Source organism: Macadamia integrifolia, chromosome 2 (genome assembly GCF_013358625.1).
Source record: "Macadamia integrifolia cultivar HAES 741 chromosome 2, SCU_Mint_v3, whole genome shotgun sequence".
Classification (NCBI taxonomy): Eukaryota; Viridiplantae; Streptophyta; class Magnoliopsida; order Proteales; family Proteaceae; genus Macadamia; species Macadamia integrifolia.
In genome coordinates this window covers 12,149,309-12,162,443 of record NC_056558.1, presented here as the reverse complement: position 1 = coordinate 12,162,443, position 13,135 = coordinate 12,149,309, and the positions used below count along the sequence as shown (strand labels likewise).

Here is a 13,135-nt window from a genome sequence, read left to right as displayed (position 1 = left end):
GGGGATGTAGCTCACATGGTAGAGCGCTCGCTTTGCATGCGAGAGGTACGGGGTTCGATACCTCGCATCTCCAGTTTATAAGTGAGCAATGACTGGGACGCATTAGGTGGAATAGGGTTCTCACCAATATCATCATAAAGATGATACAAGATGCACACATATGAGCTCACTTTTTTTTTCCTTGTTTTTTTCTTTTTTTTCCTTATAAAAGCTCTCATGGCTCCCATGAAGTGAAAATCTTGAGGATTTGGATTGGTATCAAGTTTCAACCATCCATTTGTTTATAATGAATCTTAAGGTGGCGTATACTTGTTCCTCTGTAGTAACGGGAGTCTAGTACATCGGGTTGCTCTTTTTTTTTTTTTCTTCTTTACTCAAATTCTAGTGACTACACTCCTTTATGATTTCATGTAGGGGTGTCAATCGGTCGGTCTAGCTTGGTTTCGGTCTGGGTTGAGTCGGTTTTGGTGTGGAAAAGTTGAAACCAAAACCGAACCAATAAGGAAATTCTGGTTTCGATTTCGGTTTCGGTGCGGTTTGCTTTCGGTTTGTCTTCGGTTTCTTAAATCGATTTGTAACCGGGTTGGTTTTGGTTTTTGGTCTAGTTTGGATTCGACTTTCCATACAAATATATACAAAACTATGCAAATTTTGATTTTTTTTTTTAATGAATTTTGGAGTGTTTCGGTTTCTTACCAGTTTAGTTTTGGTTTCGGTCCGGGTTTTGAGCCGATTTCGGTTTGGTTTCGGGTTAATCCGGTTTTCGGTGCGGTTCGGTTTGGTTTTGGGGTTGCAATACTCGAAACCGAACCGAATCAATAAGGCTTCGGTTCGGTTCGGTCCGTGTTGTTATCGGTTCGATCTGGCCGGTTTTACCGGTTCGGTTTAGGAATTGACACCCCTAATTTCATGTAAGGGTTTGTTGTTCTTAAGTTTCATGATCTCATGGATTTTTTTAGAGGGAAGGTGGAAATAATGGAGGTTTAAGGATTTCAAACAAAGTTGAAAGTAAATATTGGAGAAATGTTTTTAAGGTTTTCTAGGGCTCGTTTGATAATGTTTCTGCCGTTTCTGTTTCAAGAAATGGCAGAAACATAAATTTCCGTTTCTAAAAACAGAAACGGAATTAAAAGTGTTTGATAAGTCATGTTTCTAGAAGTTAATAGTAACCAACGAAAAAATGGCCATGAGTCATTTCCAGAAACAGCGAAACAAGAAGAACTGGTTTCGCCTAGGTCGTTTCTTGAACCATAAATGGGTAGAAATTTCAATTTTTATTTCTGAAAACAAATGAAACGAAACAGCTTTATCAAACGCTTTTTGTTCCGTTTTTTCCGTTTCTAGACACGAAAACGGCAGAAATGTGTTTCTTGAAACGTTATCAAACAGGCCCTAGAGTTTTCATGGTGCAATCATCAATGAAAATGAAGAAAAGATGCCAAAGATTTTGTCAAAGAAAATGAAAGAAAGCGCGAGTGTCAAAGGTTAGGTCAGACTTTGTATTCAAAAGAGTGATGATTCTAAAAGGATGAAGGAGAGTCATCTTAATAGATCAGATTGAATGGTTCAACCTTTAATCACCAGCAGATTCCACTCCAAACATGCCCCACCACACAAAAGAAGTCCCCAGCCCGGTCGTTAATTATCTAAGGAGCAATAAGTTCTTTGAGCAAGCGGCAGATTAGGAGCAGACAATGGAGGTTTAAGGATTTCAAACAAAGTTGAAAGTAAAGATTGGAGAAATGTTTTTAAGGTTTTCTAGAGTTTTCATGGTGCAATCATCAATAAAAATGAAGAAAAGATGCCAAAGAATGTCAAAAAAAAATGAAGGAGCGAGTGTCAAAGGTTAGGTCAGACTTTGTATTCAAAAGAATGATGATTCTAAAAGGATGAAGGAGAGTTATCTGAATAGATCAGATTGAATGGTTCAACCTTTAATCACCAGCAGATTCCACTCCAAACATGCCCACCACACAAAAGAAGCCCCAGCCTGATCATTAATTATCTAAGGAGAAAGTACTCTGAGCAAGCGGCATAAAGAGTGCACTGATTAGGAGCAGACAAAATGGTATCGTAAGGGGGAAGAGAAGTCATATAATGGCATTATATTATTAAAGAATCAGTTGGTTAAATCGAGAAAACCCAAACTGTGAATCTGCAGTCTCCCAATGCATTAGGAAATCTCATATAGGAACTGGTAAAAATAAGCAACCTAATGCACAAGGCTCCCGCTATTACAGGATTTAAGAGGGAGCAAATGTACGCAACCTTACTCTCATCCGGAACTAATAGTGAATATAAAATTGAGAAAGGTAATGGAAAGAACATCAAGAATCCTTGAATTTAAAAAAAGAAAAATAAAATTATAATGCTAAAAGGGCATAACAGACTTCAATGTCTCAAAGATGCAAAAGTAAAAATTGAGGAAATTTGGCAAAGTAGTACATTTACTCACTCATAACTGGCATTATTTGGCTGTCTACAAGCAAAAGATGCATCAAGACATGAAGCATCTGTGGGTGACCATTTGGTTTTAAAATTTAGACAGCTCAGAGATCTTTACTATGAAAATAAACGGTCAACTTAGAAATGTTCTGAAAATTCAGCACCTTTCAATATTGGCACTTATTACTCTTAAAAGGCATCCATTTGGAACCATCTTTTGGAATGACATCTGATGAATCTTAGGTAAACATGAGCTTATCAGCAGAATTTGAGCCAAATCACCTCATCTCAAAGCAGCAAAATCTATTGAAATGTCTGGCACAGGAATTCTCCATCAGAGGCTTTATAATGATTCTCATCATGAACAACAAAACCATACTTTCCATTCACTAATTTTAAAAAAACCCGGCCTTTCCATTACACATAGCTCTGCTGTCCTTTGGAGATTAAAAAATTTAATAAAAAAGAAAAAAGGGGGAGCTGATGGTGTACATCAGATTTGCTTTCATATGTTGGAAGAAATCAAACAATACCAAACCACACAACCAAGGAGAATAAATATACAAGGGAGCAGAGGGGGGGAATGAAAGTTGTAACCTTTCTGTGGAGTAGTTTCATAATTATGCTGGGTTTTCATGGTGATCACCCTACTCAGGACGAATCCCATAGTTGCTGTTGATCTATAGAGTGGCTTCCATAAAAACAATTCCTAGGGTATATATTGCAGCTGGGGTTTAATGAGTCTCTCATGCTTTACCCCCTAAACCGAACAACAATACAAGATATGTCATCTTTACTGTCTCTGTTTACTGCTTCAGCTGTCAGTTGCTTAGCCGCCCTCTGTGGGTCCTTGATCTTTCTAGCAATATCAACTGCCTCCTGATTACCCATTACCTGGTTCACCAAGAACCAATGAACAAATAAGAATCATGCACAAGTATGTGCTAAAATGTGTGCTTTTGGGATTAGATGCATCACCTTCCAAAGTCCATCACTTGCAAGGATAAGAAGATCAGTATTGCTATCAATTTCAGCATTTTGTACATCAGGATCTGAACGCAAATGTGATTTTAGACTCTTATCTCCGAAGGCACGAGAAACTGCCAACTGGCCATTCACTCGAGGGACATCTCCTGGATTAGGTGGGAAAAAAACACTTGGAATTTAAGATTACATAGACAACAAACAACTAATAACCTCTTCATTTTATATATCACAAGACTATTTAACACGAATACACAATAAGTTTTTGTTCACAGGGATAACAGCAACACCATGACTTCACATTAGACCAAACAGTTAAGCTGAAAACAAACAAGCCTGCAGCATCTGCAATTCGAACTCAATAACAATACACTAAGTTGTATGAATGGTAAAGATTTTAACTTCCTCAATCAATATCAGACCACCCGCTACCATAGTTGTCTAGGCATTGCCTAGGCATCTAGGCACAATCGAGGGTCCAAGGCATCCCATCATGGCTTGGATGCTGAAAAGGCCACTGTTGTGGTCACCCAGGTGTCTCCTTGGGTGCTTAGCCTCCATTGTGGCCTAGGCAGACGCCTTATAGTGTGGTATGCTTTATTTTTTCTTCCATTTTTTATTATATATGAAATTATTCTTACTCTAATGCTCTTATTGGCTTGTGTACAGGATTGTAAATCACATGCGATACATGGAATCATGCTTAATTCATGTACCCAAAAAAAAAAAAAAAATGGAAAAACAAAAAAGAGGAGAAGAGAGTATCACTATTCGACACTTCACAGCTTCACCCTCACCCTCGAGTATCACTATTTAACTTCTTCTGTTTGTGCTGCTTTTATCTTCCCCAGACCCCCCCCCCCTTTTCACTTTCTTCTTCCCTATGCGTGTGTGTGTCTTCGGATGTGTTTGTGTGCCACTGAAAGGTATGGTGGTATGTGCAACTATGTATTTACTTGTTTGGCTAATTATGCATCAGTTACATTCCCCGTATGTAGATGACAAGTCAAACTCAATTGAGAAGAACCATCAGGCTCCCAGGCCCAAGCTCAGACAAGATTTGTTTCCATCCTACAAGGCCGTAGCTAGTAAAACCAATGGAGCTTGGACAGTAGATTGATTATGTTGCATTACTATCATTATAACATAAATACTAGACGTAATGCACTCCTAGAGTGCTTAGATGCCCCTCCACCGCCTTCAGTCGACTTGAAAACTATGCCCACAACCGTTGAGTGGAGTCTTCTGAACACAGATGGGCCAGATAACTTCAAGGATTATGTTGACGTGAAAAATGGAGTTGGGATGTCACCAGAATCCTAAAGCTAGAACCAAAGCTCTCAAGCTACTCAAAAGGGTTGAGAAACTATTCCAGCTTGAAAGTTGTAAGACTATCATTAAAAGAAGCTCAGTATACGAAATTGACAAGTACAGGCCACACAAAAAACATATGTGAGTGGCCTCTGCAGAAACAAATTTGAGGATAAATGGACCTGAAAATGGAGTTGGGATGTCAACAGAATCCTAAAACTAGACCTGAAGCTCTATTCTTCTTCCATTTTCCCCTCAGTAAGTTGAAGGAATTTAATATGAAGAAAGCCCCACCACACAAGGTTTGTAAGTATAGGCAACAGAGAAGCAGGAGGTTCCTGAAACAAGTAGTAGTCAGATCTAGTTTCTGCAGCTGATATGCCTTAGAATTCTTTATATATGAGCTCTAAAACATGCCAGAGTAGTGGTTTCTAAACAATACACTAAGCTGGTTGTAGATGCCTACATGTTGCAACGTTCAAAATGAATGGGCAGCAGAGAGCCGTTGGTGTGAACGACCAAATTTTTGTGGCTAATGATTCTGGACTGGAAAGGATCCAACTTGAATGAACTATAGCAAAGACTAAGGGTACCAAGATATGCCCAAAATCCCAGAGTCCATGGTAATGAGACCAGACATATTTGGCTAGAGGGCAAAAGATGAGAAGATGGTTACTATTTTAATAACTCTCTTAAGTACATACTACAGAGATTTGAGAGAACCATTCCCAGCTCCTTAAACGATTAAAAGTCACCAGATGGACAAAGGCTGCACTCCAAAATTCCCCCCCCCCCCCCCCAAAAAAAAAAAAAAGGACCGAAAAGGAAGCATGAGGGAAAGAAAGCATGGACTCGTGACAATGTTCTTTGCTCCAAATGGCTGTATGTGAGCTCTTTCCAACCTCAAACGGAGCAAGGAGGGGTGCAAGTTCCTAGTTGTTAACAGCCCTCTTCAGCCTGGGTAGCAAACTATTTCTGTCACCGGAGAGTTATATAATATGCCACTTTTGAGCATTTATCAGAGGCCACAAAACAAGTATCCGCAAAGTTAAGCTTAAAGATATTGGTCTTTGGTCCATGGATTACTAAGGACTCACTCCACCACCGTCACCAACACCCATCTGAATTGCCATAAAATCATTTCTTGTCCCACCCATGACTGGTACATTCCTGATTTGTGTCCCAATTGTTGTCCCTTGCCACAGCCATATTACTTTGTCACTACTTATCTGCAAAAGCTATTAGTAGAGAATGCTTGAGAGGGCTGCTCTAACGATAACTAATTTATCACCTGATCTTACTCTTCAAGTCTGATGGTTTCTCATCCATGCATTCCATCACTGGTTGCTATGTCAATTTACCCATGAAAACAGCAACAGAAGGATAACCCAGTTAAATGGTGGGGAGACAGCAACTTCTAAAATCAGATGGCTATCGCTTCTACAAGAATTCTTTCAGGGCCTACTCATCAAGAATGGCCTTCGTCTAATTCAAATTCAGAACTGGGGGGAAAATCTTTCAGCACTTGATGTCTCACAAACTCCCTTCATATTGAAGATCTAGTCGATAGACATACCGGAAATATTCATATGCATAGCAGGTTTAAAAATTCTAGCAGATTGCTTGCTAAAGGAGACGAGATCTTGAGATTCGATCACTATGAGAGTGGTGACACACATTTTAAGTAACCAAAATCATATCTACATACATGATTGTAAAAACTAAACTAAATTCAGAAAAGAATAAAAGATGTATGACAAGTGATCATCATTAGCCAAGATAGATACAGATATTATATACCTAAAGTGCACTGATCCTAAGTGCATGCATATTAACTAACCCTAATCCACAGTAAGCTCTCTTTGTTCCATCAGAAGCCTAGAAAACAAACTATATTAAAGAAGAAAATACCACTCAACAAACCCCCCCCCCCCCCCAAACCCACCCCTTCCTCTTCCTTTCATTTTTTCCTCATTCTTACAATATTAAAATAGATGCATATCATTGCATAACTAAACAGATATAGAGAAAGAGTCAAATCCACTCTTCCTTTAAACTTCACAGCTCAATGCATCATGTTGTTCTAGTGATGCAGAGATAAGGAAAAGGGGAGTGACATGTGAGATATTAAAATATAAGACTAATAATTCCTCTTTCCAGCAATCTTAACTTTCTTAGAAGATGTTGTTCAAGTGCAGTATAATTCAGTTGAGTCGCCAAATTGAGGATGATTTCATCTAAAGTTCTTTGTCTATTACCCAATTGAAAAAAGATAAAAAAAAGTTGTCCAAATTTTGCATTAGCATTTGATTAACCTCTCTCTCTCTCTCTCTCTCTCATCTGTTTATGATCAGGAAGATGTTCCTTACAGTAATAACTGACCAGACATGAGAAATATATATATATATATATATATTTTTTGGGGGGGAGGGGTTTAAGAAATGCTTTATGGATAATAAGTAAATGTACATTACAGGCTACTGATACAACAACAGAGAAAATGTACAAGATGAGAGACCACAGCAATTCATAACCTTGCACACCATTCAAGAATATGGTATGCTATCTATCTAGTTGTCAAAGTGATAATTATGGAAATTAATTCTACAACCCACCCAGCAATAAGGAATGGAGCCAGCAGACAAGAACTTGGTGTGCTGTGAACAGGTACTTTTCAACAGAGATTACCACTCTTGGCAACAAGTAGGTCAGAAACCATTAGAGAATGTATTGAGCAGCTGGGTATCTGGATCATATTCCAAATGATGATGGAGACTGAAAGATCGAGACTTCTAGGTAACGTCAGGTTCTTCTTATGGAAGGTCAGCCACAAGAAAAAATCCAGACACTAAACCATCTAACTAGCAAGGCAGGACAGTTCCAAAAAGATGTTGCCTATGTAAGTAGGAGAAAGAATACACTATACACCTGCAACTTGCACACCCTGTTGCTTGGTATAATTGGTGTGCATATTCAGAAATCCTTTTGAGCTCAGGCCTTTGATATTATATCATCTCATAAGTAATTGGAGAAGTGCAGATAGAGAGTAAAAGAAGCCGAGAAGTGAAACTCCCAAGCCAATTACAAATGGGCTGGTATCTTACATTCCTCATAACAGAACATATCAGAAGGCCTGCTGAACATTGGGAAGGAATTCAATTAGGAGACTAAATAAAGTTGTTCTGGTCGACTGTGGGTATACTTTTGTGTGTTGGCCGTGCTACTGATTGGGTGATCTATTTGCCACTATTGCTGCTGTTTTGATTAATTCTTGCCTCAATTTACTACTTTACAAGTTCTTTGTTAAAATATATGATCAGATTTCAAGCTAAAGATTAGATATTTCATCTTTGGGTAATATTCATCAAGCTTAGTCTCCTGATCTGGATTTATGTTTTCTCCATCAGTTCTTGGATTAGAATTTTTATTCTTCCAATATTTCTTTAAAACTTAATCAGGTTTGAATCCATCATCAACATTTCATTAAACTCTTTCATCAGAAAAACATTTCATTAAACCTCAAATCAATCACTATTAAATCTTCTGTCAGTTGATTAAAAAGTCTGTTCTGTTGTTGGATTTCTCTCTTGATAAACCATCCCCATTTTATCTTTAGACGTGGACAATCAATTCTCTATTGGCCCAGTGGTTCTTTGACCCAATTTTTCTTTTGTTTTAAGTTTGTTCAACTTGGGTTTGATTTGATTATCTATCATTAATTTCTTCCTCTTCTACCCTATTTATCACATTTCCCAATCCTCCACTCTTCTCCAAGCCCTACATGTCGTAGTTGAATTCTTGTTATTAGTTTTCTAAGTGTTGCCTCTTGATTCCTTGGCAAGCATAGATACTTTTGGATTTATTTTTTGGGTCCCATAACCAACATAATAAGGGATACTCTAAAACCTGAATCATGCAGAGGAAAGTACAAGGAATCTATGCTCAGTCATAATCAACTAGATTACATTGAAACAAAATAATCTTGAGGTGCCCAGAGAATAATGCTCGAACTTTACAACCTTAGAACAACATGGTTATCGACTTCTACTGACAAACTTGTCCAAAGGAGCAGATGCACTGAATATTTGGGTGGTTGCTCATCTCTTAATAGAGACAAAGCTTGGTGGCTGTTTTTGTATGTTTGTACTTTGTACTGTGCAGACATCTTTGACCTGTGTACAAACATCCTGAAGATGAACTGAGTGGGCTCCTGCCTATCTCACTTTTATTCATCAATATTGAATTTTCATGTTGCTCCCCAAGAAAATAGAAGTGTTCCTCAACTAAAAAATTCCATGTAGAATGGTGATTAACAACAACATGAAGAAGAACGAAAGAAACAGAGCAAGTTGAAGACCAAATTAACTGGTGCTGAAGCAACAGGGAGTACAAAATGAGTTCTCATTGTTTCATGGGAGATATGGCCCCAGATAGAGGGGAATGACGGAACAACATTCATGTATCTCAACCCATGTAGTTGTGATAAGGCTCCGATGGGTTGAGTTGAGTAATATGATGCAGAACAATATGTGATCTAAGGACGGAATAACCTAGTCAAGCCTTTCTCTGTATGTTTTCTCATTCAAAATACCTGCAAGGATCCGCAGTAACCTAGATTTAAAAAAAAAGGATCCTAGGCCAAAAGTAAACCTAAAGCTTTGTAGTTCTACTTCTACATATGGATTTGATTGATTGAAGCAAAGTTTAAAAGAACTAAAGAAGTTGAAAAGTTTTCCATCAAAACACGCCGCATAACAATAACGCGAAATACATATGAAATCAGCATCAACCTCACGTATAAGTTGTAGGCTTGTAGAATCAGAAAGGGGCTCATAGAGGCTAGGTAGAATAGAATGAACAAGTTGCATAAACTCTTTAATGAGATGCCAAGGGAAAAACATCAGCATAACCCAAGGTTTTATGTCTCTCATTTTGAGGGGTGTAATCTTGAGAAATATTTAAAAGGGTTATGGAATTGAGAGATATCCAAGTTTCGGTGCACCATTTCCTGCTTTAGCGCTAATTTGCAAACACCATACGTATGTAATTTATTTATTTTTGGAAGAGGGAGGAGAGGTAGATAATTAGTCACATTTTATAATATTACATTTTATGAAGAAAAATGCCTAACACTCTTTATTTAGGTAACTTTATGAACAAAGTAGGTTGGATATTCAGTGTTCTGCACTAAATACCACAAAAATGCATGCTGGCCCACACTCACGCAAGAAATTTATACCATTTCATCTTCTATACAGTATTCATTTTCATATTGGACACAAACACAGATGCTTTTGTCTTTCGTAGAAGCTGTATGATTTTCCACAGCAGTGTCAGACAAATTGTATCCATGCTGCTACCAATATCAGTGTCCTTGTCACCAAGCAACTATGATTGATAAGTTCATAAAATAAAGGGATATTTTGGTTCACTGCTATAATCTATTGATTAACAGGATTTCTTGCACATAATAAGCTAATGACTAGATACCAAATGTCATACTGGGTGCATAGCCATGTACAAGTTGAAAAGACCAAAATATATGCACATCAAGGAAGTTGAAAAGAGGAAAAAGAATTCTCAAAATTGCAGTTAGTTTGCCAAATGCTTATAAAATTAAACAATAAAAGAAAGAGCAGAAAAAGAAAAGGACAAATGGGGGGGGGGGGGGAGAGAGAGAGAGTCTCCGACTTCAAGGTTGAGAAAAGCATGGACCCCATCAATCTTTTCCAAACAACTCAAGTAAGAACACATATCTTTCACAAACATAAAAAATGTAGAATTAGACTTATAAGTCAATGGCTGTTTTGAGGAACCTGGCATGTTTGAGACAAAGCCACCTCTGTTCTCAATGCTGCCTCTTTCAGTGCTAGGCTCATGATCTGTTGACATCTGTATTGCCTGTCCCTCTCTTGAAAGAACTGCCCGTGAATCTCCAAGATTGGCTACCCATAACTTTCGACCATTTATGACAATTGCAGTAACAGCAGTAGACCCACCACGTCCAAGGTCAGGACTATGGGAAAGAATTGCTTGGTCAGTCCTCTCATAGGCTTTCGAAATGGATCTATTGGGGTCAGTCCAAAACTCTTCCTACATTGACAAAGCACATAACATAAGATTAGAACCTTTGTACACAGATATAAGTAGCCCAAACATACATATTCAAGCCTTACAGTTCAAAAAGAAACAAACTACCTCCTTTAGGATATTCGGAAACAAATGCTTTTGCAGGTAAGCTGGTACACTATCCCCCAAATGACCATCATAAATTGCAAACAGCCCAAGCTCATGTCCTTTGATCTGAACAAACTTAGCAACATGATAATCCTCCATGGGATGATTTGCTTTCCCTTTCATGAGGCTAAATCCATACTTGATTGGACCCTGACTGCTTCTCCCCTTACCGGAGCCACTTGTGGACTGTACTCCTACAAGCTAAAAACAGAATTCTAATTTTAACTTGAGATAATAAGAAATTACATATAAAGATAATCAAACAAACAAAGCAATCCTATTTAGTATTCAAAGAGACAGAAACTTGTTTTCTTTTTCTTTCTTTGGTACACAAGAAAGGACTTTTTTTCAACTCGCAACATATCTCAAAATTGCAGTTGTTTCTGAAACCAAAAGATTCCTTTTTTCCAGGATTAACAATAGTAGTCTACACCTAAGCTGGATATTGAACTTCAAATATGTACAAAATTATTGCCGCATTTAATATCTTCATCCACAGAACAGATACACTGTTCAAAAATCAGCTAAGCGGAAAGCTTTGTCGATGTGAGTCTGTGCGGCAGAACATGACCAACCCATTTAGATGGAAAGCAACCTGTAATCAAAATTTCCCCTCCATAAAATCAATTGTCGCATAAACCCCAGAATTAAATTTCAACCCTAACTGAAGTACAGAGGACTGGCAAAAAAGTGGAGCGAGAAGTCGCGCACTCTAATCAACATCGAAACGGGCAAAAAATAAAACCACTCGACAATTCAATAGATCCTATACCCTTTTAGAGTCTATTTAACAGACATGACATATGTAATTTACTAAAAAAATAAATAAAAAGAAAAACAGAGAATAATTAACGAAGACAACGAAACAGTGTAGAATTAGCTTCACCTGAGAATAGGCAGCATTAAAGCAGCATAATTTATCCATATAAATTATCACCACCTCAACCTCTTGCACTAAATTCTCAACATCGACCAACTCTGGTAAAAACCTCCAATCGAAATTTCAGACAAAACCCACCTCCAATAACACGTTTTCTCCCCGAATTTCACAAACTGCAACATAAAAATTAGCAATCCAATCTTAAGAACCACAACGCACCATCAAAACAAGCCCAAAACCCCATAATAACAACCCAACCCCCCTCCTTCCCCCCAGAAACCAAGAAAAGAGGGGTTGGGGTTAAGAAGATGAAGAACAGTGGAAAATTTGAGATGGGTACCTTCGATATTCTCTCCCCGATCTACCAATCTCCTTACTTTAGAATACAAGGCAAAATAAAGACCATAGATGAGCTGGGTGTAGTTCTTCCTCTTCTTCGTTCCTACAAGTATTATTATAACTATAAAATGATATATAGAAATAAAGGAACGAAGAAAAGTGAGAAGGTGAGAACATCTAAAACCTTTCCACTCTGAAGATCACATATATAAAGAATTGTCAACAATAAAGAAATTGGTAATGAAAGGAATCGATGATTGTTGTGTTTCCCCCACTTTGTAACCTTTTCGGGCTACTCTCAGTGCATAAAAAAGGCTGCCACAATTGCTTACTTCTTTCCTGTTGACTTTGCTACTATTGTTTGTCTTTGCTCATATTTTGGTACTTCTCTCCCTCTCTCTCTCTCTTTTTCACATTCACCTGCAAGCAAAGAGAGAAAAGGGGGGTTCTCATTTCTCTTTCCTAGAGTAAGAATACTAAAAGGCCCCTGCTATCTGATAGAATTATGAAGTTTGACCCGGTAAAACTTAATACACCCAAATTGCCCTTCCAACTATTTGACTTTCTAGTTGACTATTCACCCCACAAGTCTGTAATTCTGTATGATGATGCCACACATGGAAATGGGAAATGTTCTTCACGCCTTTTTTTTTTTTATTAAATGTGTAGCTTATCATTTTCTCTCTTTGTCCTGGTTTTTCATTTGTAATTTAGTTTTATTAATCTTGAGGGGTTTTCTTGTAATCAAGATTCTAATCTTCGTTGGTGTCAAAAAATGGAAGAAGATAAAACATTAAAAGTTGGGTTCTTTCTTATCTCTTATGAATTGACCCAGTTATTTATTAAAAACAAATATTGATACCAAATGGCCAAGTGAAAAGACCTTAATCACTTTCTATCATATGAAATATATGAAATAGTTTTTTTTTTTTTTTTTTT

General features: G+C 37.7%; 1 protein-coding gene and 1 non-coding gene across 3 annotated transcripts; one reads left to right on the top strand and one right to left on the bottom strand.

Annotated features, from left to right (window-relative positions):
- Positions 1-73, top strand: TRNAA-UGC. Its single transcript has one exon. It is a non-coding gene; the product is annotated as a tRNA-Ala (tRNA).
- A 2,733-nt stretch (positions 74-2,806) lies between these two features.
- On the bottom strand, positions 2,807-12,578 carry LOC122071313 (probable protein phosphatase 2C 10). Of its 2 annotated transcripts, none has more exons than XM_042635643.1 (7): positions 12,381-12,578; positions 12,198-12,299; positions 11,864-12,030; positions 10,939-11,178; positions 10,557-10,833; positions 3,424-3,578; positions 2,807-3,339 (listed from the first exon to the last, which is right to left on the bottom strand). In XM_042635643.1, the coding sequence occupies exons 3-7, from the start codon at positions 11,900-11,902 to the stop codon at positions 3,199-3,201; spliced, it is 852 nt and encodes a 283-aa protein (XP_042491577.1). In that variant the 5' UTR covers positions 11,903-12,030; positions 12,198-12,299; positions 12,381-12,578; the 3' UTR covers positions 2,807-3,198. The 2 variants fall into 2 exon arrangements, with proteins under 2 accessions (XP_042491577.1, XP_042491582.1); XM_042635648.1 differs by having other exon boundaries at positions 10,939-11,171; positions 12,381-12,577.
- Positions 12,579-13,135: the final 557 nt, after the last annotated feature.